General features: G+C 44.1%; 1 protein-coding gene and 1 long non-coding RNA gene across 2 annotated transcripts; both read left to right on the top strand.

Annotated features, from left to right (window-relative positions):
• Nucleotides 1–2220: 2220 nt before the first annotated feature.
• Nucleotides 2221–4455, top strand: LOC134449084 (uncharacterized). The gene is made up of 4 exons (XR_010034905.1): nt 2221–2328; nt 2551–3676; nt 3786–4064; nt 4305–4455. It is a non-coding gene; the product is annotated as an uncharacterized LOC134449084 (long non-coding RNA).
• Nucleotides 4456–6091: 1636 nt separating this feature from the next.
• On the top strand, nt 6092–22651 carry flot1b (flotillin 1b). The gene is made up of 13 exons (XM_063198859.1): nt 6092–6245; nt 6925–6992; nt 7652–7727; nt 8132–8222; nt 8550–8693; nt 11139–11258; nt 11654–11749; nt 12642–12794; nt 13358–13539; nt 15089–15134; nt 18854–18991; nt 19491–19655; nt 21016–22651. The coding sequence occupies exons 2-13, from the start codon at nt 6950–6952 to the stop codon at nt 21034–21036; spliced, it is 1275 nt and encodes a 424-aa protein (XP_063054929.1). The 5' UTR covers nt 6092–6245; nt 6925–6949; the 3' UTR covers nt 21037–22651.
• The last annotated feature ends 12 nt before the right edge of the window (nt 22652–22663 follow it).

The raw sequence follows: 22663 nt of genomic DNA, 5'->3' as shown, positions 1-22663 counted from the left end.
GACTGCAGAGCTCAAACAAGAGCAGTTGATTTCAGATAATGGCGCCGCCCTCCTCGAACAAGTCAATGGGATACCCAAAGACATTCTGCATATGATGATGAGGGGTAGAAGACCTGCCAAATATTCAGAGGAATTGAGGCAGTTTGCCACTACATTGCATTTCTATTCCCCTAAAGCATATGAGTACGTCAGGCAGAAATTTAAGAACTTTCTGCCTCATAGGGATACCATTCGTGTGTGGTACAGCAGTGTGTCAGCTGATCCAGGTTTCACAGTTGCCTCTTTTACTGCTTTGAAGGGACATGTGGAAACCAGCAAAGCAGAAGGGAGAGCCACTGTGTGTGCTTTGACCCTGGATGAGATGTACATTCATAGAATGACTGAGTTAGCAGGGGGCCAAGTCCAAGGTTATGTGGACCTCGGAGGTGGCGAGCATAAAAGCACCGTTGCAAGGGAGGCCTTAGTTGTTATGGTCATTGCCCTCAATGAGACTTGGAAAATTCCCATAGCATACTTTCTCATTGATTCTATGAATGCTGACGACAAGGCAAATATTGTGCGAGAAAGCTTAAGCAGGCTTCATGAAATTGGCATTAAGGTGGTTTCCATCACCTTCGATGGTTTGAGGTCAAACATCACAATGGCTGGCAAACTTGGTGCTAATTTTACCATCAAAGGCATGAAGCCTTACTTTCAGCATCCAGAAGACCCAAGTCAGCGGGTCCACGTACTTCTGGATGCCTGTCATTTGATTAAGATTCTCCGCAATCTTTTTGGTGATCTGCTTGTGCTGTACACGGAGGATGGGCAGAAGATTGAGTGGAGATACATTGAGGCGCTGAATACCATCCAAGAAGAAGAGGGCCTAAGGCTTGGAAATAAACTGAAAATGGCCCATATCCAGTGGAGGAAACAGAAAATGAAGGTCAAACTGGCAGTACAGCTGTTTAGTAGCAGTGTTGCTGCTGCCATAGAGTACTGCGACAAGGAGCTGAAATTGGAGGACTTCGCAGGCAGTGAAGCAACTGTGCGTTTCTTGCGCATTGTGGATTCTGCTTTCGATGTCCTAAACAGCCGGAATCCACTTGGGAAAGGCTTCAAAGCTCCACTGAAGCCAAGCACAAAAGACCGTGCAGAGGGCATCTTGCAGCAGGCAGAGGACTTTCTCTGTGGTTTGAAAGTGTTACGACGTGGGGAGTTGGTGCCAATTCATAAGTCCGACAGAAAGACATCCATCCAGGGCTTTATTGCCACCGGCAGAAGTGTGCTCAACGTTTACCATGATTTGGTAGAAGGCAGCAATCCATCCTGCAGGTACCTTCTGACGTACAGGCTTAGCCAGGACCACTTGGAGCTCTTTTTTGGATCTGTAAGAGCTAGAGGGGGATACAACAACAATCCCAATGTTAGGCAGTTCAAAGCGGCCTATAAGCGGTTGCTTGTACGTCACCAAGTGAAATCAGGTAATGGTAACTGCCTCCTCAGAGACAACACTGATGTGTTGGATGCTACCCCACTGACAGCGAATCTCGTAAGAAGAACTGAAGACCAGGAGTATGTGGAAGTGGATTTGTCGGAAGCCGCGACTGCCTCCCTCCCAGACGTGGACCCCTTGTCTGAGTTCAAGGAGGCAGCAGTCACCTACATCGCTGGCTTCATAGTCAAGAGGCTGCATGAGAAAATATCTTGCCATGCATGTTCGGGTGCATTAAATACAGCTGAAGATGACATCTCACATCCACTGATAGCACGCAAGAGTCGGGGAGGTCTGCAGCAACCATCCAGGGGCGTTGTTGTCATCTGTTCAACCACAGAGCAGATTATTCAGAGGATGATCAGAATGAATGGTGGCCAGATTCCCAGTGGCTGTGGAATCACAAAAAATGTTGTTGCCCAAGTTTTAGCTGAAATAGGGGGCAAAACAATTTTTCCGCGGTTAGACAGTCACATGTTAGATGAATCTGTTGAGTTTAACCATGTTCACATTCTGATTAAGGCGGCATCCTCATTGTATTGCAAGGTTAGGTTTAACCACTTTGCGAGGAGAGAGACTGAGAAGGCCCAGAAAGGCCAGCTTGTGCGTAAGCAATTCACTAAGCTTATTCATTTCTATGGACAATAGTGAAAGGGTTGTGTCTACTGTGTTGTGTTGTACATATGTTTGTGTTGTACATATGTCTGTGTTGTACATATGTCTGTGTTTCCATGTCTGCTCTTGATTTTGTACTCGAACTACACAACCTTCCAATCCTCATCCTAGTAAATGAAACTAATGTTGCTCTCTGTTCTGTTTAAGTTTCAGGCAGTTACACTAACTCAAAGCAAGAGGTGAGCTTTTTTTATTTTAATAACTACTGATGAATTACTAGTTTAAAAACATACCGGTATTGTCTATTCTAGCTTATTTGCTACATAACGCTGCATAACTTCTGCATAAAGTTTCACAATACTTTACATGCTAGTCAAACCAAAGAGCACCTGCGCACAACTGCATTGAATGCCGAAGCCCTCTGACCTGTGTCTTTGTATTATTTTAACGTTTTGGATTAGAAATCAATTGTGAGCGAGATGGACCAGACCAGAAGACCAGCTGTGTGGATCGTAGGGGACAGCTACATCCGGCGCGCGTCTGAGAGGGCAAGGGTAAGTATCGGGAAGAACTTAGACCTGCCGGTCGATATAACATGGTTTGGAGTTGGAGGCCTGCGATGGGGGTCCTTTGTGTCTAGGTTGGACTCCCTGTTGCGCTCCAGACCTGCCCCAGATGTGTTAGTCGTGCATGTTGGAGGTAATGATCTAGGAAAGGTAAAAGGGACTAGATTGGCTAGCACGATGAAATGGAATTTAGGTCAGGTGCATGAGAACTACCCCAACCTTAAGTTAGTGTTCTCTTGCATTACAGAAAGGCGCGTGTGGAGGTGTGGGCGTCCCTACCAGCTTAATCATCAGCGTGCCTTTCTGAATAATGTCATGTCCGCATTTATGGGGTCGTTAGGGGGAGTGGCAATTCGGCACCCCGAAATTAAGTACAATTGGGAGGGGATGTTTTTAGCTGACGGGGTCCACCTGACGGACATAGGACATGACATATTCAACAGAAACCTCCGGGGGGGCATCAAAAGTGTATGTGATGTGTAGATGAGAAATAATGATTCTGCCTTTTTCTCGACTGTGGTGGGAGTGTGGGAAGGGGCTTTTAATTTTCGTCCCCTTACTGCACTCCCACTGCAGCCTTCCACAGGTCTGCCTACACCACTTTCCTGTGGCAAGTTAAGTATTACCCCTCATGTTGTGTTTGATTTTTTTTCTCAAATGGTACCTAGTGTTCTCATGTATACAAGTATATGCTATTGTAAAGCAAAAATCCTCACATACTCGGTGTAGCACCAAAAAATGTAATGGTACATGCATTTATGGATTATTACTTTGTTTTGTTTTTTTAATGGACAACACCAAGGGAGAGGGCCAGCCTGCTGCCATAGACGAGACCAAGGGAGAGGGCCAGCCTGCTGCCATAGGACACAGCGAGGGGGACCGAGCCAGCCTGATGCCGTAGACGAGACCAAGGGAGAGGGCCAGCCTGATGCCATAGACGAGACCAAGGGGGACCGAGCCAGCCTGATGCCATAGACGACAGCGAGGGGGACCGAGCCAGCCTGCGGCGATCTATATTACGGTACTTAATATTTTACATTTTATGACACTTAACTGGCAACTGTAATGGTGCATGCATTTATGGATTATTACTTTGTTTTGTTTTTTTAATGGACAACACCACGGGACAGAGCCAGCCTGCTGCCATAGACGAGACCAAGGGAGAGGGCCAGCCTGGTGCCATAGGACACAGCGAGGGGGACCGAGCCAGCCTGATGCCATAGACGAGACCAAGGGAGAGGGCCAGCCTGATGCCATAGACGAGACCAAGGGAGAGGGCCAGCCTGATGCCATAGACGACAGCGAGAGGGACCGAGCCAGCCTGATGCCATAGACGAGACCAAGGGAGAGGGTCAGCCTGATGCCATAGACGAGGGGGACCGAGCCAGCCTGCGGCGATCTATGTTACGGTACTTAATGTTTTACATTTTATGACACTTAACTGGCATTTTATCCAAAGTGACTCTGTAAAGCAACTATCCTCATAGAGCCAACAAAACACATCAGTAAGATGGCTTTAAAGATACACCTACACCTGTAATAGTATGCTTGCACTATCTACATGTTGCCTTAATTTCATTGTTTTTTGTATTTATATTTTTTGTATGAAATGTACTGTTATTTCATGTACTGTACCATTGTTGTTACAGCTGAATATGTACACAGCACTCCAGTGGACACGCCATCCAGGAACTGGGCCAACATTGATGCTGCCATAGGCGACACCTGCAGTCAATGACTATCTTCACAACATCACAATTATGAAACTCCAAATAAATAATGAAATGTAACAGCACACAACTTTCTGGTTCTTAAATGTTTTGCAATATTGGTTCACACATTAATAACATAAACTGTGGGGGGAGAAAAGCCAGAAAAAAATGTTAAGATTTGAAGTAATGCATTTGTTTGGAAGCTTGGGGAGGAATGTTGCTTTAGAAAGAGAAGGGTTTTTAAAAATGTATATGTATGTATTCTGAATCTTGTCGAAAACGGGGGGGTGGGGGGAACAACAACGATGGTCATGGCTGCTTGTCTGCAAAAAGCTTAGGGGGGTCACTGGACACTGGTTTAGATTATGTGATTGAAGTAATGCATTTCTTAGAAACTTGGGGAACAATGTTCACTTCATGATATTGCAAATTAAAAAAGCACAACATAAGAGTGAGAATTTCATTTTAATCTTAACGTGAAGCACATACAACACCTAGATGTTTTATTGTCATAGGCCAGCTATGTTTTTAATACCAGTAACTGAAAGGTGATAAATTGGGTTTGTTTACCATACCGTCTACCTCTAGGTGTGATCTAAGAAAGAAGCTTTTCATTCTGAATCTTGCCAAAAACTGGGGTGGGGGGGAGGAGATCAACAAAAATTATCATGATGACTGCTTGACACGGCAATCTTCGTCTTCTATCTTCTGGTGACAGCTTGACGTCGAGGAGCCTTTCTTCAGCGTCCATTGTTTCTGTCAAACGGAAAAGTTTCCTTCGTTGTTTTGCACGTCATTTGATGCCCCAAAACATTGAAAGTTATTTACAAATGTCCGTAGATGATAAACTAGGTGTGACAATGTCAAACGACACGCCGACATAAAGCACACCTTTTATTTTCTGTGTGCAGTTCTGTTTGTAACATCCAGCTTTAATTGCGGTTACATTTACAACGTGGTGAAGTAAGCTAGATCTGATGCCATTTGGCTGGCTCACGCACTGGGCTCACGTTAAAATGCTAAGCTAAAATTATTGTGGTATAACAAGCTCTTCAAGGTTTCAATATCATTTCATAAAAGTATAATTTCATTATAGCATGATACATTTGCCATACTTACCGATCACCAGTCCCATTTAAACTGGTGTTGGTGTTTTTATGACAATCAAGGGTTTCTGTGTCGACCAGTTCCACAGCTGAAAACGGGTTCAATATTTCTGCTGGGGACGCCATGTCATATTCGGGTGGGAGGGGCGGGACATGTCTTGAAGTGTCTGTTTGTGGATTGGCCGGCGATGTCGACCTATCAGCAATGTAGCTCAACGTTGTCAAGGTGATTATTATATTTCCGCATTTTTGGGGCGGAAGTAAATCAGCCTCGGTTGCTTCAAAACCGTTGAATGGAGTTCTATCGAACATCCGCAGTCCAGTTATACTATACACGTCAGTGCTATGGATGTCAATGACCTTCTCAATTTTCTACTGTTGGCATGCAAATCGTCATGTGACGTCTTGAGACTGATCGTGTAGCCTATCTTCATAACATATATTCTTAATCTTATCCCTCACAACTTAAAAAATGTTTGTTTCTTGTCGGTGAAGTTTGTGTTCAGACTGCGCGCAGTATGCTCATGCTATCTTGAGGATGTGTGTGTGAGATCGGCTACAAAGTGACTGACTGTAGAACTCCGTTGCGCTAAAATGGGCGGGGTCGGGTGGGTGCTTGATTGAACCAAACAGAGCCACATACTTCCCATTCCAGGAAAACACTCGGTGTGAGTTTGGGCTTGGAGTCTGGATATCCTTGTGTTGTTGTCCTGTAGGAGTGCTACCAAAGGGACTGGACACATTTATACCTAAGTAATATCAGGTGTTTTTGGTAAGTAATGAGAATCCGACACTGTTTACCAAGATTGAGATTCGATGTAGAGTAGACGACTAGGTCGCGGTTGCTAGCTACTCTAATGTTAACGCTACCTCCTTCTCAGTGAAAACTTGGGTCGATAGTCTATATTCCTTGAAAGCTAACTACTGGCATTAGTCAAGGCTATGTTGTAATAATGCCACGACGACCTTATCTTGGGATGTTTTGGCATAATGCCATTCTAGTGTACTGGCAAGTGGAAATATCTTTTAGTTTTTCTGTGACTATACCACTGTAACCGAATGTAAAGCTAGTTGCCAAGCTAGCTTGAAGGTGAGGAGAGGTAGCATAGAACATTGGTTAGCATACCGTTGTTACCAGTTAGTGACTTCCACCAGAGATGTCTTGACACACACAGAGTACAATTACTTTACATACTGCATATGGCACTCTCAGTGTGCTGCCAGAAAGCTTCTATGCGTTAGTTTAACGCGTTATATACAGGCATATAATAAAACATTTAATTGTTATTTGAATACGAGGAAGTTTAGATTTGCGGTACGTCCATACTTTGCATGTCACTGTTTTGGTGTGAAGACTGCTAAATGAAGCATCACAAATGCTAGTTGTTAAACTTTGACTCCCAAGCCAATGAATTGGTAGATGGCTAATCTGTGAATTTACCTTTTTGCAGAGAGCAATACCGTTATAATATCAAGATGTTCTACACCTGTGGTCCCAACGAGGCAATGGTGGTCTCAGGTAAATGTACTTTATGAAATGATTCTTGTTTCTGTACCCATGCGCATTCACTGCTGGTCATACAGTAAGCCGTTTTGCTCAATCTTGGAATTCCACCCATTTCTGTTGACATTACTGGGGGGAAATGTGATAGAGCTTCCTGAAACAATGGTGTGGTGAGTAGATTGAAATACCCTACTCGTGTTGTGATGGTGGACTTGCCCAATAGTTCAGTAGTGAGTTCAGTATGATGCTTCTACATAGTTGTTTCCAATGATTTGTAGCAGAGAGGAACTAATTATGTACATCATCAACAACAACATGTATTTATATAGCATAACATCAGAACCACATAGTTGACTCAATGTGTTATATACACACATTCATTCACACACAACACCTCTGCAGACAGCCAAGAAGGTGCCAATTGTCCGGAGTTCATGTGAACACACACACAGACGCACAAGGTTAACATGCATTGTAATGCATGCATTTATTGATGGGATGAGCTCCAGGATGGATTTAGATTCAACACGAAATTACTGAATGGCGTGACCAACTCTTATTTTGTTGACATTATGAGTTAACCTTTCATTTTTCTAGTTCTCAAAATTATTCATAACACAACACTAATGGGTATGGCAGTGTAATTGAATCTCTCTCTTTTTTATTTGTGCTAGGATGTGGCCGCTCACCTCCTCTGATGATTGCTGGTGGGAGAGTGTTTGTCTTCCCTTGCATTCAGCAGATTCAAAGGTATTTGCATACCGTTACTTGCCTCTAACTTTTAGTCCCACTGTATGTTGTTGCCTCACCACAGCAGAGAAATGGTCCTAATTTGGTAAATATGCATAATAACGGTAAAAAATAAAAATCCCCATGTACACCAATTAGTACCACCACCCATGGTTTGCAACAAAGCTAAAAGCGGATGCCTGATAACATTCACAGTGTAATTTAATCTGCAGCCTGAGAATCCAGTACATTGCAGTAGCATTCCGAGTTTGTGGGTTGGAGCAGCCATCTCCTGACTAATGTGCTTTTATTTCCCTGAGTGCTTTTGGCCAGTCTGTGGGTCTCCGTAGTAACGTTGTCAGCATTATTCACCCCACTCCGTCCGTGTGCGCCCCCCCCCCCCCCCCCCCATCTGTCTCTCTCAGGATTACTCTGAATACCCTCACACTGAATGTGAAGAGTGACAAGGTCTACACTCGCTATGGAGTCCCCATCTCAGTGACTGGAATCGCACAGGTATGTATGGCACACCTGTGCTTTGTTTGAATCCACATTGCTACTCGGAGCTCAATTTATCAGGGGGCTATACTACAAAGCTGGTTCAGGACAAGTTAAGGTTAAGTTAAGAGGTAAATCATCTAATACAACAGCTTTTCTTAAGAAATGAGGACTCCAGGCTCTTCTATTAGATGATTTACCTCTTAACGTAACCTTAACTTATCCTGAACCCGCTTTGTAGTATAGGCCCCAGGTGTGTTGAAGTTGCTTAGCACTTTTCTGACACACACACGCATACATACACATGAATTGCTTCCACTGAGTCTACCGTTGCCTGTGTGACAGGTGAAGATCCAGGGTGGCAATAAAGTCATGTTGGCCGCGGCATGCCAGATGTTCCTGGGCAAGTCGGAGAGCCAGATTGCTCAGATCGCCCTGGAAACACTGGAGGGCCACCAGAGGGCCATCATCGCCCATCTGACTGTGGAGGTATGAGGCTTAGAGCATCCAAAGCCCTTGGTCGCGTGGGCACAGGAACATTTATATGTCTTGAGATCAGGAAGGATGGTAATTTGTAGGGGTGTAAATCACAGCCTCCATGACGATACGATACAGTATCGATTTCTTAAATTGGGGATTCGATTTTTTGATACATAAGAATTCCCCACGATATGATTTGATTTTTTTCCAAATTACTTTTCTACTTTCAACCATATCAACTTGCGCTGGTCAGTATGGGCGGAATTCTCCCGTCTCCACTTAAGTCTGTTTTACGCACGCACTTTTTACGCGGTCATATCTTGCGCGTATTCTCCCCTCTGGAACGTCGCCACACCCCTCGCGCTTAACTCAGAAAAACAGCGCGTAGCCCAACATAGGCGTGATATATGCTAAATGGGGGGATGAGTCTCCGCCAAGTTCATCAGTTGTGGCTACAAAGAAACTATGGAGCATGGATTTTCAGATCAACCATGTGAAAACCTTGGCAGTCCATTGAGATCCAACACTGAACTTTAACTTTGAATTTAAAACCACGTGCCAAAGTCCTCGTGCAAAAGCATCTCAACATCTAACCTCAGCTCATTTTCACAATCACAAGGCGAGTAGTGGAGGTGAGATATTGAGATGGAAACGCAATGTGTACCTTTGGCGGGAACTCAGCTGAGCGTTTTGGTGCGCAACAGGTTGATAGAAATAATAAAAATTATTAAACGTTTTGTTAAAAATTGAGTTTGCCGTGTTGCCTGGACAATTCCGGAAATCAAAAAGTGATTTAAAATGCTATATCATTCCCACAGTTAAACAAACACATAGTATTTGCTGACTTTAAAAGTGTTTCTCCGCTTATCTGTACAGCAACGTGACATTAAAATAATTGGAAATATGTGGATCTCAGCTGTCCGTCAGCATATTACACTTAGGCTACATGCATGCTGAAGAATGAACAAGGAAATCGATCGTCATGAAAAAACGGAGAGTTTATATTCTGTCGCAGACATGGGAATTAATTGGACATGGGCATGCAATGCCAAGCCAGGACTTAAACGCGCAGCTGATGGGGTGTAATAGAGACCCGAAGCGAAATGCCAAAGACATGCTCTGATATGTAGGCCTACCTTTTTACGTTTAGCTGTAATGACATTCAGGAAATATTTTCTGCCTTACAAAAAAAGATAGGACAACCTGTAGCCTACCTCAGTATGTGGTGGTTTTGTATGTCGGGCATCAGTTCAGAAAGTTTAATAGGTTACATGCACATATGCACGAGTTCCAATAAATCACAAAAGTAGTGTTGCAATAAAAACCCTTTACTTAACGTCGTGGCTACAACATAGTAAAAATGGTGAAGGTTGTTTTTGAATAGGCATACTTTGGGTGGCTGTTAGGACGACTGGAACAGCGGTCTTTAGTCTGACGTGCCTTGTCAATTTAGCCTACTTGTGCATGGTGCAACGAGGTGTTTTTGGTTTTGGTTACCGTCCGTGGAGACAACATGATGATCCTCATACTGATTAATTAATTACCTGCTTTTGTTTGTAAGTTCACCGATATGAGAACATGCTCTGGGCAGCTGGTCATATTTTGTCACAATTAATGTAGGACGTTTATGTGGAACTGTGAATGAATTTCGATTTGGACTCACGTCGCTGACGGTAAGGAACATCAACAAAGCATACCGTGTAACATGCTCAAAATGCGAGCCAAGCGAGCATCAAATGCAATATTACATTTTACCTCATAGTGGCGCTTGACCTTACTACAGCCCTTTGATGCGCGTAAAGGCAAACGCGCTTAAGTGCACGGGAGAATACGCTTAGGATTCATTTACATGCGAAACTCCCTGATTTTGGCCTGGCCCCACCCAAAGTGCGCAACTCATGAAATCACGCGTAAGCCCCGCTTACTCACTGACTTGATTAAGCTCGGAGGCGCTGTTGCGCGCTTTTTTTCACTTAAGCGGGTGGGAGAATTCCGCCCTATATTAGCAAATTTGGATCAGTGTTGATGTGATTTGGCTATCGGTTTACATGTTGCGTTTCTGTCCAAGCCGTCTGGTGTCCTTTAACTAATTTACTAAGCCTAGCTAGTCTAAGCCCTAAGTCCTTTAACCAATTTACTACGCTGCATTCAGGCTCTTTAGATTTGAGTTTTTTATTAAAAAGGTGGGTATGTTAGAGCTGCATGAATACATCCTAATGCACGATGAGGGTCCTAGCTTTTAAACGCATCTCATTTCATGTTTTTCTGTGCTTCAGAGACTGACATAGTTAGGCTTTTATAGGCACCTTTTCCCAAAAAGGCCATAGGCATTCAGTAGGCTTTTTTTTTGCAGGTGCCTTAAGGCTTACATGGTTTATTACATGTTTAATTCAATGTGTTTTTATAAAAGCAGTTCAAAAATATCTGACTGAATCTGTTTGGCTTTCATAACAGGAGATCTATCAGGACCGTAAGAAGTTCTCTGAGCAGGTGTTCAAGGTCGCCTCTTCTGACCTGGTGAACATGGGCATTGGAGTGGTCAGCTACACGCTTAAAGATGTGCACGACGACCAGGTAGGAGACCTGTGTGCTCACCTCCTGAAGGCTGCCAGTATCAGAAACACAGATGACTCTTAACTCTTAAAGAGACACTGTGTGAGATTTTTAGTTGTTTATTTCCAGAATTCATGCTGCCCATTCACTAATGTTACCTTTGTCATGAATACTTACCACCACCATCAAATTCTAAGTATTCATTATGACTAGAAAAAAAGTTAAAGGATACTTGCTGTACACTGCCATTTTGGCTGCATTCGCAATGTATTGCCTTTCTCGTTTGGAAATGAAATTTAATTACCCATTAGAGAGGTGTTCAACATCTTTCTACAGAGATTTTTTTTTGTTTCTCTTTCAATGCGTGTGAAAACGTTATTCCCATGGCATGTAACGGGACCCTTCCGTCTTCTCAGGAATACCTGAACTCCCTGGGCAAAGCCCGTACAGCTCAGGTGCAGAAAGATGCCCGCATCGGTCAAGCCCAGTACAAGAGGGACGCAGTCATCAAGGCAAGTGGATTCTCTTCACTTCATCCCTCTATGAATGAATGAATGAATGATTTATTTCTCTTCACACCATCATTTAGACTTTCAGTTACATGTCATGAAAAAGGTATATTTATGTGGAGAGAGAGGGTCCCCATGAAAAGTTAAATGCAAGCTTATAAACTGGGGCCTACATTTGTGCATTAGGTACAATAGGTATTGTGGCAAATATAAGTGAAGAAAAAAAGAGATAGTCAGGCATACAAATGTGCAAAACGATTATAGCAACCTGCATTCATTCTTCATTCAGCATCCTCTATCCTAACTGTACGGACAGACCGCAGGTGTTGAAGGCGTGGAAAGCGGCGGAAGTAGTTGACTTTGTATGGGAGAGCAAGTGGCAGAATCGTCAAAAGCTGCAAAAGTGGTTCTAGTGCCGAGAGTGTCAAAAGCGTTTAAAGAGAAGTTGAACTTCAGCGAAAAATATGTAATTTTTCTTAATGCGAGTTTTGGTTGGTTGCTTTCTCTCATCGAACGCTTCAGTTTGAATCGTTTGCCACGTTCATCGCCCCCTGATCTATGCTTTCCTGGCTTGCCTTTTAGCTCTTTCAACGCCTGTTGTCTGTCACTGTCATGTTGTTACCAAGATGGTAATGTCCAATACCTAATCTGTAATTTAAGACTCTCACACTGATGGCATCATGGCAATGTTATGATGATGTAGTTGAGTGTTTTCAGAAAACAGTGAGTCACAGTGAATCACCAGACCAGTGCATCAAAAGACTACTGTCTGACTGCTTTCTGCTGACCAGAATGTCAACACTGTGTGTGTGTGTGTGAGCGCGTGTGTGCGCGCGTGTGTGCGCGCGTGTGTGTGCGGGCGTGTGTGTGCGTGCGTGTGTGTGCGCGTGAGCAGGAGGCCCATGCTATGCAGCAGAAGGTGTCTGCTCAGTACAAGAATGAGATCGAGATGGCCAAGGCTCAGAGAGACTTCGAGCTGAAGAAAGCTGCCTATGACCAGGAGGTCAACACCAAGAAGGCAGAGTCGGAGATGGCCTATCAGCTTCAGGTACGGTCTGGGTTAAGAGGAGTTAGCAAGTTAATCCTGTTTTACCCTTGAAGCCTTGTAGTCTTGCAAGCTTTTGAAGCATGCGGCCTGTTAAATGAAACATTTCTAAAACATGTTATTTGTCTAAGGTGAAGGAAACGCATGTTGCTGTCAAACACAGTGGGTGCTTTTCAATATCCGGGCTCCCGTCCTCTGCCTGTGCCTGTGGCCTTGCGTTTGCTGACGCCCCGCCTCCGTGGACAAAACAATAGTTTCCCCGCTGTCAGCCTAGCCACAGCAACTTTTGGGGGACTATTCTTCATTCGTCATACCAATTGCAAATGAGAAAATGACACCAGAATTGCACTTTTTGAAGATATTGAATAAACATCTGTTGTCAGTGACGTCATCGTGAGGCCACAAGCATGCAAGGGAGGACGGGAGTCCGCATGTTGGAAAGCACCCAGCAACTGTTGCTTTATTGACATGCCTGTTTGTATAGTAGTATTGCCAAAGCTTTACATTACTCATCATACTCGTCATTACTTAATTACTCTCTGATGTTGCCGACCTGACAACCTCAGGTGGCCAAGACCAAGCAGGCCATCGAGGAGGAGAAGATGCAGGTGCAGGTGGTGGAGCGCTCTCAGCAGATCCTGCTGCAGGAGCAGGAGATCTCCAGGAGGGAGAAGGAGCTGGAGGCCAAGATCAAGAAGCCCGCCGAGGCCGAGCGCTACCGCCTGGAGAGGCTGGCCGAGGCCACCCGGTGAGCACAGCCTGGGGATGGATGGATAGATAGACATATTACATGACGTGACATTACATTACATGTAATTACACCAAGGCTCTAAATAAACGCTTTTCATCACCAGCCAAAATGCCAGGACTTGCCACTCTTGGCCAGGACTCCCTGGAAGAAGAGCCATTGTGGCTCAATGGGACGTTAACTGTTTTAACAAGGATTAAATAAATATTAGAAAACTAGTCAAACGCACTCACTACTGGGTCAAAGTGGCGAGTAAGTTGGTCTTTTCCACTAGCCAAACTGTCATCTTACCAGCATTTGGCCGGTTGGCTGGTGTTAATTTAGTTGCCTGATTATCATAGGCTTGCAATCGCGATTCGAAGTTGTTGCGTCACTAGGAGGGCGCAGCCTGGCTATTAATTTAGAGGCCTGCATGACACCTAGCTGACACTGTTTTTGCATGTGGGGTTAGGTGCTTTGCACTAGGGCAGTGGTTCTTAACCTGGGGTGCGGGCACCCCCTGGGGGTGCGCCAGAGATTTCAGGGGGTGCACGGAATTTAGTTTGTGTTGAGGTTGTGACCAAAACTCAGCTTGTGAACATTATAATTACTCCAAATCAAAACCAAACTAATGCATGTTTTGGTCCCCATGTAAAGACATTATGATATTGTTTAGTGTCTTAAGCAAGAATCATTGCAATTAATCACTTAAAATCATTTTTAGTACCTATACAAGTGTAGAAGTTTGGGGTGGGGGTACGCGGCTTGTCTTTGGCACAGGTAAGGGGGTGCATTAAGAAAAAAAGGTTAAGAACCACTGCACTAGGGCACTTCCGCCATGGATGGAGGTGTAGGGAGAGGTAAGGGTGGTATATAAACCAGTAACCCTCTGATCTTAAGGGGGGCACAACAACATTGTGGCGGGTAGCAGATGACACCTGAACCTGGTAGACGTTTCAAAACAATGGCCATTTTACAGCATGGTTGAACATCCAGCTTACAGAGACCCACATAGACCAGCCTAGAGACCCCCACCTCTACTGTATACTCCCCTCCCCCCTCCAGTCCCAGACAGACATCCCAAACAGCCGCCCCTCTCACTAACAAGAGGGGTATTTTTAGCCAGAGTTTGATCCCCCCCCTTACTCCCACTGGCCAAGTTAGGCTGGTCTTCATGATTGGCCCACTTGTCTTTTGGTTTTAATTAGAAGGTGGGAAGACTGATTGAGCCATGCAGGCTATCGCCTTACTAAGACCTCCCCCATGTTTATACTCGCTCTCTAGTGCCTACTACATAAGGTTGACTCAGGGTTGCATCATGTGTGCTCACCTCAAAACCCCTAACTAAAGCTGGACAGGCACAGACACTTAACACACTATGGATGGGCTGGCTGTAATTAAACTCACTTTCTATTTAGGTCTGCCTGCTCACACCTTTTCCCTGATTTTTTTCTTTATTTCTGTCTGTCTCTCTTACATTCTGTCTGTCTGTCTGTCTCTCTCTCTCTCTCTCTCTCTCCCTCTCCCTCTCCCTCTCTCTCTCTCTGTCTCTCTCTCCCCCCCCCTCCAGGCTGCAGCTGATCATGGAGGCTGAGGCTGAGGCAGAGTCCATCAGGGTGAGAACACAACCCTTCCTTCCTTCTGCTGCTCTTCCACTCCTCTGCTCTGTTCAGTGTTGCCAGATTGGGCGGTGTCCCACCCAATTGGGCTGCTTAGGATGGCCGTCTGCGGGTAAAAAAAAAGGGTTTTGTAGTAAAAAACGGCTATAGAAATCAATAGAATTGGACGGGATTCAGTGCTTCCAGGCGGGTTTTGAGCATTTTTTGGCCTCATCTGGCAACCCGGGCTCTATTTTTAGGGTTGCCAATTCCGCCGCTTATATACAGCGCCCTTGGGCTTCTTTTTTTGAGCGGTCGCAGGTTGCATTTTTTGGGATTGTTCTTTTCAGGGGTTGGGCTTGATGTTTGCATCTGCTCTGCCTGTGATTCGAATGTGTTTGGATGTCTGTGACTTAATTTGGCTTTAGGCTAACTTGTAAGGATGAGTGAGAAAAAAACTGAGTTGTCATTGAGAAACATTAAGTCCTACTCTCTCTGTCTGCCTCTGTCACTTACATGGATTTTAGCTACCACACAGACGCTCGCAAAAATAGTAAGGTCTTCTCTGACAAGGCATGCGACTGACGACCCACCCCATGCTTTTGTTAAGTCAGGCTTGTCATCATGGGTAAGCGGTTAGGGCGTCAGCCTTGCAGCCCAAAGGTTGCCTTTTCGACTCCCAACCTGCCAGGTTGATGGGGGGAGTAATTAACCAGTGCTCTCCCCCATCCTGCTCCATGACTGAGGTATCCTGAGCATGGTACCGTCCCACTGCACTTCTCCCTTTCGGGCGCCATTGAGGGCTGCCCCCTTGCACTGTTGAGGCATTAATTTATGCATTGCATTTATGCAATTTTGCGTGTGTGCACTGTGCACTTGTGTGCTGTGGAGTGCTGTGTCACAATGACAATGGGAGTTGGACTTTCCCAGTTGGACTTTCACTTCACTTGTTTTCAGGACGCCAGTCACTTATTTCTCTGCCCAACATCTGGCAGCATTGTCTGTTTTGTCATGTGCAGCGTTGGCTTGACTCCATTCTGCGTTGCGTGTTTGAGTTCATTTCCTCTGCTTCGCGCTCCTCCAGTGCCTCACTCCAGCTGCTGGAAGACACACTGGTTTGATTTAGAGCTGGAAACTGAGACAAGAGAGGCGGGGCAAAGGTCACAAAGCCTTGCCCTCATAGATGACACAATAGCCATCCTCACTCACGAGCTCATCATCTATTAACTGGCAGCTCTGTGACTCACTCACGTACACCCCCCCACCCTCTCTCTCTATGTCTCTCTCGCACTCTCGCTCTCTCCTCGCACGCTTTCTCTCACTGTCACTCTCGCTCTAACTCTCAAACTCTCTCTCTCTTTCATTGTTCACCCAACAACTTTCTCATGTGTTTTTTTTTCAGTGTTGCCCTAGTAGTGGGTGGGTATGAAAGAGCTTTCATGTTCATAAAAAACACCTTTTGGAAATCTTTTTTTTGCTTGTGCTGACTAGAAAATAGACCTGCCTGTCTCACCGCAACTGGTGCCTTTGTAGAGCATTCATACCTCACTACAATGTGTCATGTACTATCTGTGCCATATACTGTATGTATGCCTTTAGCTCCCCCAGTATGGGGAGTGTGCTTGGCATGGGAAGGATGTGGGGGAAACGCTGCAACAGCAGAGCAAATCTTGAGTGTAGGCCTGCGTGTGAACACCAAGGACGAGATTGGCATCGTGCCACCAAAGAGAGAGGCAGAGCCTTCCGCCTAGGGAGGTGCCATTTGGGCTGGCCATGGGCTTACTGTATGTAGGGGGGTTTGTCTCGGCACGCTTTTGTTTACTCTTCCATTCTGCAAGCTGGCGGGGTGTCTCTATTGCATAGCAAGGGCGCGGCCATGCTGGAAGGTTTACATTAGCGACTAAGGGGGAGGAAGGCAATCTAGCTTAGCGCCAGTAAACAGCTAGCAAACTGTACCAAACTTCCTGTGGTCATCCGTAGTATTGCTCTCTCCAGTCCCACTACATGAGATACCAAAGCTGACAAACCAGTATTGTGGCCGTGGGCTGTAGGCTGCGTTTCTTTGTTGACATCAGCACCAATGGGGAAATGAAGAGCACACAGTTATTTTCGAAATGCCAGTCAAAGTCCAATTTTCCCAGCCATTGTTTCTCCTCATGTCTATCTTTCATATTTGTTACCACTTCACACAGAAACATTCAACATTCAAATAACATTAAAACATTCAAATAACATCAAAATAAGATACAACATAATGCTATTTATTGGCGATTCCCCTGTTTTCGCCCCCAAATGAATAGGTGCCTCAGTAGGTGGCTATGTGATTATTGGTTATTACATGAGACATACCCAGAGGTACAACCAAGAGAATAGGCCCTACCAGTAGGAAGCACCAAGTTCTGTCTTTTGCCACTGTTTAGTTTCAAACCACTACAGTTTCGGGTGTTAACAATGACAAAGACAGGAATTAGAAACATTGATGCTCAAAGGATCTTGTTGTTTTGACAAGCATCTGTTTTTGCAGTGGTACCACAAAAAGAAGTAGTGTAGCCCAGTACCAGAGATTCTTTAAGTACTGTATCTTTAAGCACACGTTAAACTAAATGAATATCCTGTGCAATTGTAGCCTGTAATCACACTCCTATGGATTTTGACTTGGCAAAGAAAGTGACCTATGGACGTGTTTCTACCACTGCTTTTTGTGGGAGCTCATGGTTTGGCTTTGCTGTAGTTTGGTATGTAAATCCTGTTTACACAAAAACCCAAAGTCTTAGCCTACTTCATACACAAACACTTCAGATGGATAAGATGTTTTGGAAAATGGGAGGAGAGAACGCACAGCTGTGTCTGTGTTAGTGAGAGAACAACTGAATTCAGACTTTGGCCTCTGTTAGTATCGTCATTGACTTCTGCACAGTGTCTTTTTTTTTCTTTTTTTCTTTCTTCGCTTTGTCAATTTTGTTTTCCATCTCTGCCTCTGTTCTTTGTGTAACCTGATCCCGACAACCCAGTTCCAGAAAGCGAAGCCTTGCTGCCACTAGGGCTGTAATTATACACTCAAGTCACAATTCGGTTCGTATGACGATTTTTGGCCTACGGTTCGATACACCCCACGATTTTTTTTAAAAACACTTTTTTTTGCTTTTTCGTATTTGCCAACACTATTTAATAATAGGTAGAATAAGTTACAAGAGGCTACTAATGGTTCTTAAAAAGATTTTAAAATAATAATGATGATGATTTGAAGCTCACATATCATGTGGTTGTTTTTGGACTGAAGGGTAATAGAACTTTGAAAGGGCGTATCACAATACTGCCTTCTTGCACTGTGATACAGTATTGTGACTGTGTATTGTGATTTCACTATTCGACACAATATCGTTACAGTCCTACAGTAACTTGAAAGACATTTTATCCATCCAACCCCCTTTTTGATCCTGCTGATGAGCATAATAAAGTAATCAAAGCGGATAAGTTAAGCCATCTGTGTGTTTCGGTGTATGTAACCGCGTGGAATAAGTCTTCCTTTTTCCGGGAGCCAGAGGAAGAGCCCCACCTCTGTAAGCTGATTCAGCTCTGCATCGGCCTGCCTTCGTTCTCGTCCTTACAGCCCTACCTCTCTCTCTCCCTCTCTCCCTCTCCCTTCTCCTCACACTCATTCCTCTCCCTTCCCTTCCCTTCTCCTCTGTCTGCCTTGCCCTGCCCTGTCCTGTCCTGTCTTCTCTTCCGCTCTGCAGATAAAGGGAGAGGCGGAAGCGTTTGCCGTGGAGGCCAAGGGCCGTGCTGAGGCCGAGCAGATGGCCAAGAAGGCCGAGGCCTTCCAGCAGTACCAGGAGGGAGCCATGGTGGACATGCTGCTGGAGAAGATACCCCTGGTCAGGACCACGCTCCCTCCCACGCTTTTTAAATCCTCTATTTTCAAAATAATTACCATATAAATAAATTACATGGCTGTCCTCAGGCTTTGCAGTGAGTTACAAAATCCAACAAAACCTTAAGTTTCCCTATCCCTCCATCCCTCCCTCTCAATGTACAGTAGGACCATGTATATAGGATAATGTCTCTTTAGTACCACACAGGCCTATTGATCATTCATATTTACACAGTCAGACATATTTTAACACAGATGTAGTGATGATTGATTTATTATTGATACAAATATTTTCGTCTTGTAAAATTGCGAGATTTATGAAACAAAACTAGGTGTTGTGGAGGGGTCCTACTCCAGACTGTGGGAGAAACTCATCTAAATACTTTTTTTGACTAGCCGAGTTTTGTCTGGACTGGAGAAGAGACGAGATGTTTCAGTTGTGAAATTTCGAAGACTTGGCAGTAAATTACGTTTCTTTTGCACTTTGCACTCCCGCCCCGCAGATGGCAGAGGAGATCACCAAGCCCCTGTCGAAGACCCAGAAGCTGACCATGGTGTCCAGTGGAGGCTCTGAGGTGGGCGCGGCCAAGCTGACGGCAGAGGTGCTGGACATCATGACCAGGCTGCCAGAGACCGTGGAGAGACTCACTGGAGTCAGCATCTCACAGGTGAGCTGAAACTGCAGGCTAGGATGCACTGGTCCTGACAATTCTAGACTCTATCAGGTAAACGGAAAAAAGGAGGCCAGACTCCTCTGTCGTCGAACAGTTAAAATCTGAAGACTGCGTATGTTTTTCAAGGTTTTATGTTTATTTATGTTTTATTTTATTATTATTTTTACCTTATGTTTTATCTTAATGTTTTAAATGTTTTTTTTTACTCTAATTCATTTCCCTGTTTTCCTTTCATTTACATTTGTTAACTTTGTGAAGCACATTGAGTTGCACCTGTGTATGAAATGCGCTATATAAATAAACTTGCCTTGCCTTGCCTTGCCTAGGTTCCGGGCCTATCTACCCAGCGTAGCCTATCTGCCCGTGCCCGGCGTAGCCCGTCCTGAAAGCTGTGTTACTGGTCGAATAGACCAGCCGCGACGCGATTGAAGCGTCAGAGAATCGCTTCGGTGCAGCAAGAGCGATACGAGCGATTTGAAGCGACTAGAGTATGTCAGTTGAAAGCAGAACGCAAGCATTCCAACATTCCCTATTGGCTGCGGTTACTGACCTCTATACAGTCATTGGCTCTGGTGGCTTGTCGCCGAGCAGCATCATAGCTCATTTGCGTATTATTGCCGAGCCTTCAACTACAAACTGTCGCACTAGTTGCGCAAATCGCTTTTGTCTCTTCTGTCGCCATCGATTCAATACAAAGTCAATTACTTCTGTCGCTCGCCTCGCTCGCCTCGCTCTTGTCGCGGTTGGTGTATTCGTTCGGTTAGTCTCTTACCTTGATGTCTTAACTTGAGCAAGCGGTAATACTTTTAGAAGAGGCCCGTGGCGTTGTTGTGATGCAAGGATAAACCTGCAAGTGTCTTTTATCAGGAGGTTTACATGACACCTCAGGACGTCAGTCAGGGACTGTCAGGAAACCTGAAACTAGCTTCTAAGCTAGAGTCTGGTGCAGGTCATTTTCTTTCATTTGTAATTATTAATGTGCTTTGCTCATGGTCCCTGACTGAAAATAAATCAAATAAACTAAACATTGTTTGTTCAATCTGACTGCAATATTCTCTCAGGATGAGAGAGTGTTTGAGTGTATGTGTCTTTGTTGAAATGCACCAAAGCACAATGACGAGATGTGCAGTAGCAGTACATTTCAGCAGGGTGAGGAGTGAGCTGCTTCTCTGCTCTTGTGGAATTGATCAGTTCTGTCTTTTGGCACAATGACAAAAACCAATAGACCCTCCCATTAGGGAATAGCTCCGTGACATCATTTATCTCTTCTTTTTTTCTAATAAGAAATGTTCTCTCTCTCTGTCTCTGTCTCTGTCTCTCTCTGTCTCTCGTCGCTATTTTCTCTGTTTCTCAGGTTACTGGAAAGAGGGGCTAGAGCCATGACTGAAGAAGGGCGTGCTAACTAATCAGCTGAGATGATCTTTCTCCTAGTGTTTATATGTGTGCATTTCTGCCTATCATTTGGCTGTAGATAGAGAGCCTAAATGCTTCATTTAACTCTGATAACATTATGAAAGCAAATGTATGGGACCATCGGTCTTTTTATTTCTTATTGGGCCATTGTCAATGTAGTGAAGTCTGGAGAGGAGAGAAATACAATAGAAGGAATAACGAAGAAACATCTCATTGTGCTGCCTGAAGAGAAACGTATTTTACTTGTATACCTACAAATATATGTATTATTATATACATTTACCTTATTCATTGCATAACAATTCAGAATGTTGTCATCTCATGCATGTGTAAAGTGTGATAATCAACTTCACTGTTGTTGTCATAGTAATCAGATCTTCCATGGTAATCTCCACTCCTGTACCTCAGACAGACTCTCACAGATTTTAAACCCTTGCTACTTTATATTTACACGCGTACAGTACATATTCAAAATTGTTATGCAAGACAAACTGACCAAACCTTCCGTTTTGATTTTATTTCCAAGTGCCTGTGTATGATGACACTTCAGCGCAGGTTTTCTCTACCAAAGTACTGAGAACATTGTAGTGAATGTTCTCATGATGGGATTTAAATGCATCAGATGCGCAATACAAAGCATATGAAAGGTTTCTTGGGGAATCTCGTAATCTGTGACAAGTGTTGTGTGGGTTGTGCCTTTGTCTGTGAGCAGCGAGCAATGTCGCGTCATATTGTGACGACATGTACATCATTTCTCAAAGAAGAGTTGGCCTGTGGGGAGAATGTGTATAATGGTGTGAAATGACTGCTATGGGTTTTGTTTTTTTTGGCAAAGCAAGTGTATGTTGGTTAAGTTGTGTGATGAGCTGGAGAAGGAGAGGTCTTGGTGATGATTGCTGTTCAAAAAGATAGAACAGGATGTGAGGAAAAGAACACTTTCCTCCTATAGCCCACTTCCTTTGAAATCTAGGTCAAACTTTGCCTTTTTCAAACAGCAGTGTCAAGTGGTTTGTGAAGAAAGTGCTCTGAACTTCAAACTTGAATGCATGGATTCCTACTGTAAGTCCTACGTTTGTGGTTTATTAGTGTTATTGTCAAAGCTGTTTTTTGAAAAAACGAATGCCTTTTGAAACCTAATGCAATTGCTGTTTACATGATTTCTCACCAAGTGCCACAAACTCAACATCACCCTGTTGATGCTCCTGAGATCATAACCCAAACACAATGTGCTCTGTTTTTTGTGCAAATTCTGCTTTTGAATGGCACTGTGATTTTTTTTTTTTTTTACTGTTTCAGTATAATTCTGGCTTAGCATTCATAGTCCCATTTTGAACTCCATGTTTTCCTTGGTTTTATTTCAGTGCTTAATTTCTTCTGGTGTTCTGTCTTCTGTTTATTCATAGTTAATTTTGTACATTGCCTGCCAAAATACTTGGTTGCCTATCTTCATACAAAATGGTGATTTTTTTGTTTTGTTTTGTTTTGTTGTTGATGCAAAATGTTACACTTATTATCTTTATGTCCTAACAAATATTCAATAAATATGTGGAGCGAGCTCCACCTCTGCTCTGACAGACTCTGACTGTGTG

The sequence above is a fragment of the Engraulis encrasicolus genome, chromosome 5, assembly GCF_034702125.1.
Source record: "Engraulis encrasicolus isolate BLACKSEA-1 chromosome 5, IST_EnEncr_1.0, whole genome shotgun sequence".
In the NCBI taxonomy this organism is placed as follows: Eukaryota; Metazoa; Chordata; class Actinopteri; order Clupeiformes; family Engraulidae; genus Engraulis; species Engraulis encrasicolus.
Note: the sequence above shows the minus strand (reverse complement) of the source record. Positions and strands in the feature narration are given on the sequence as shown.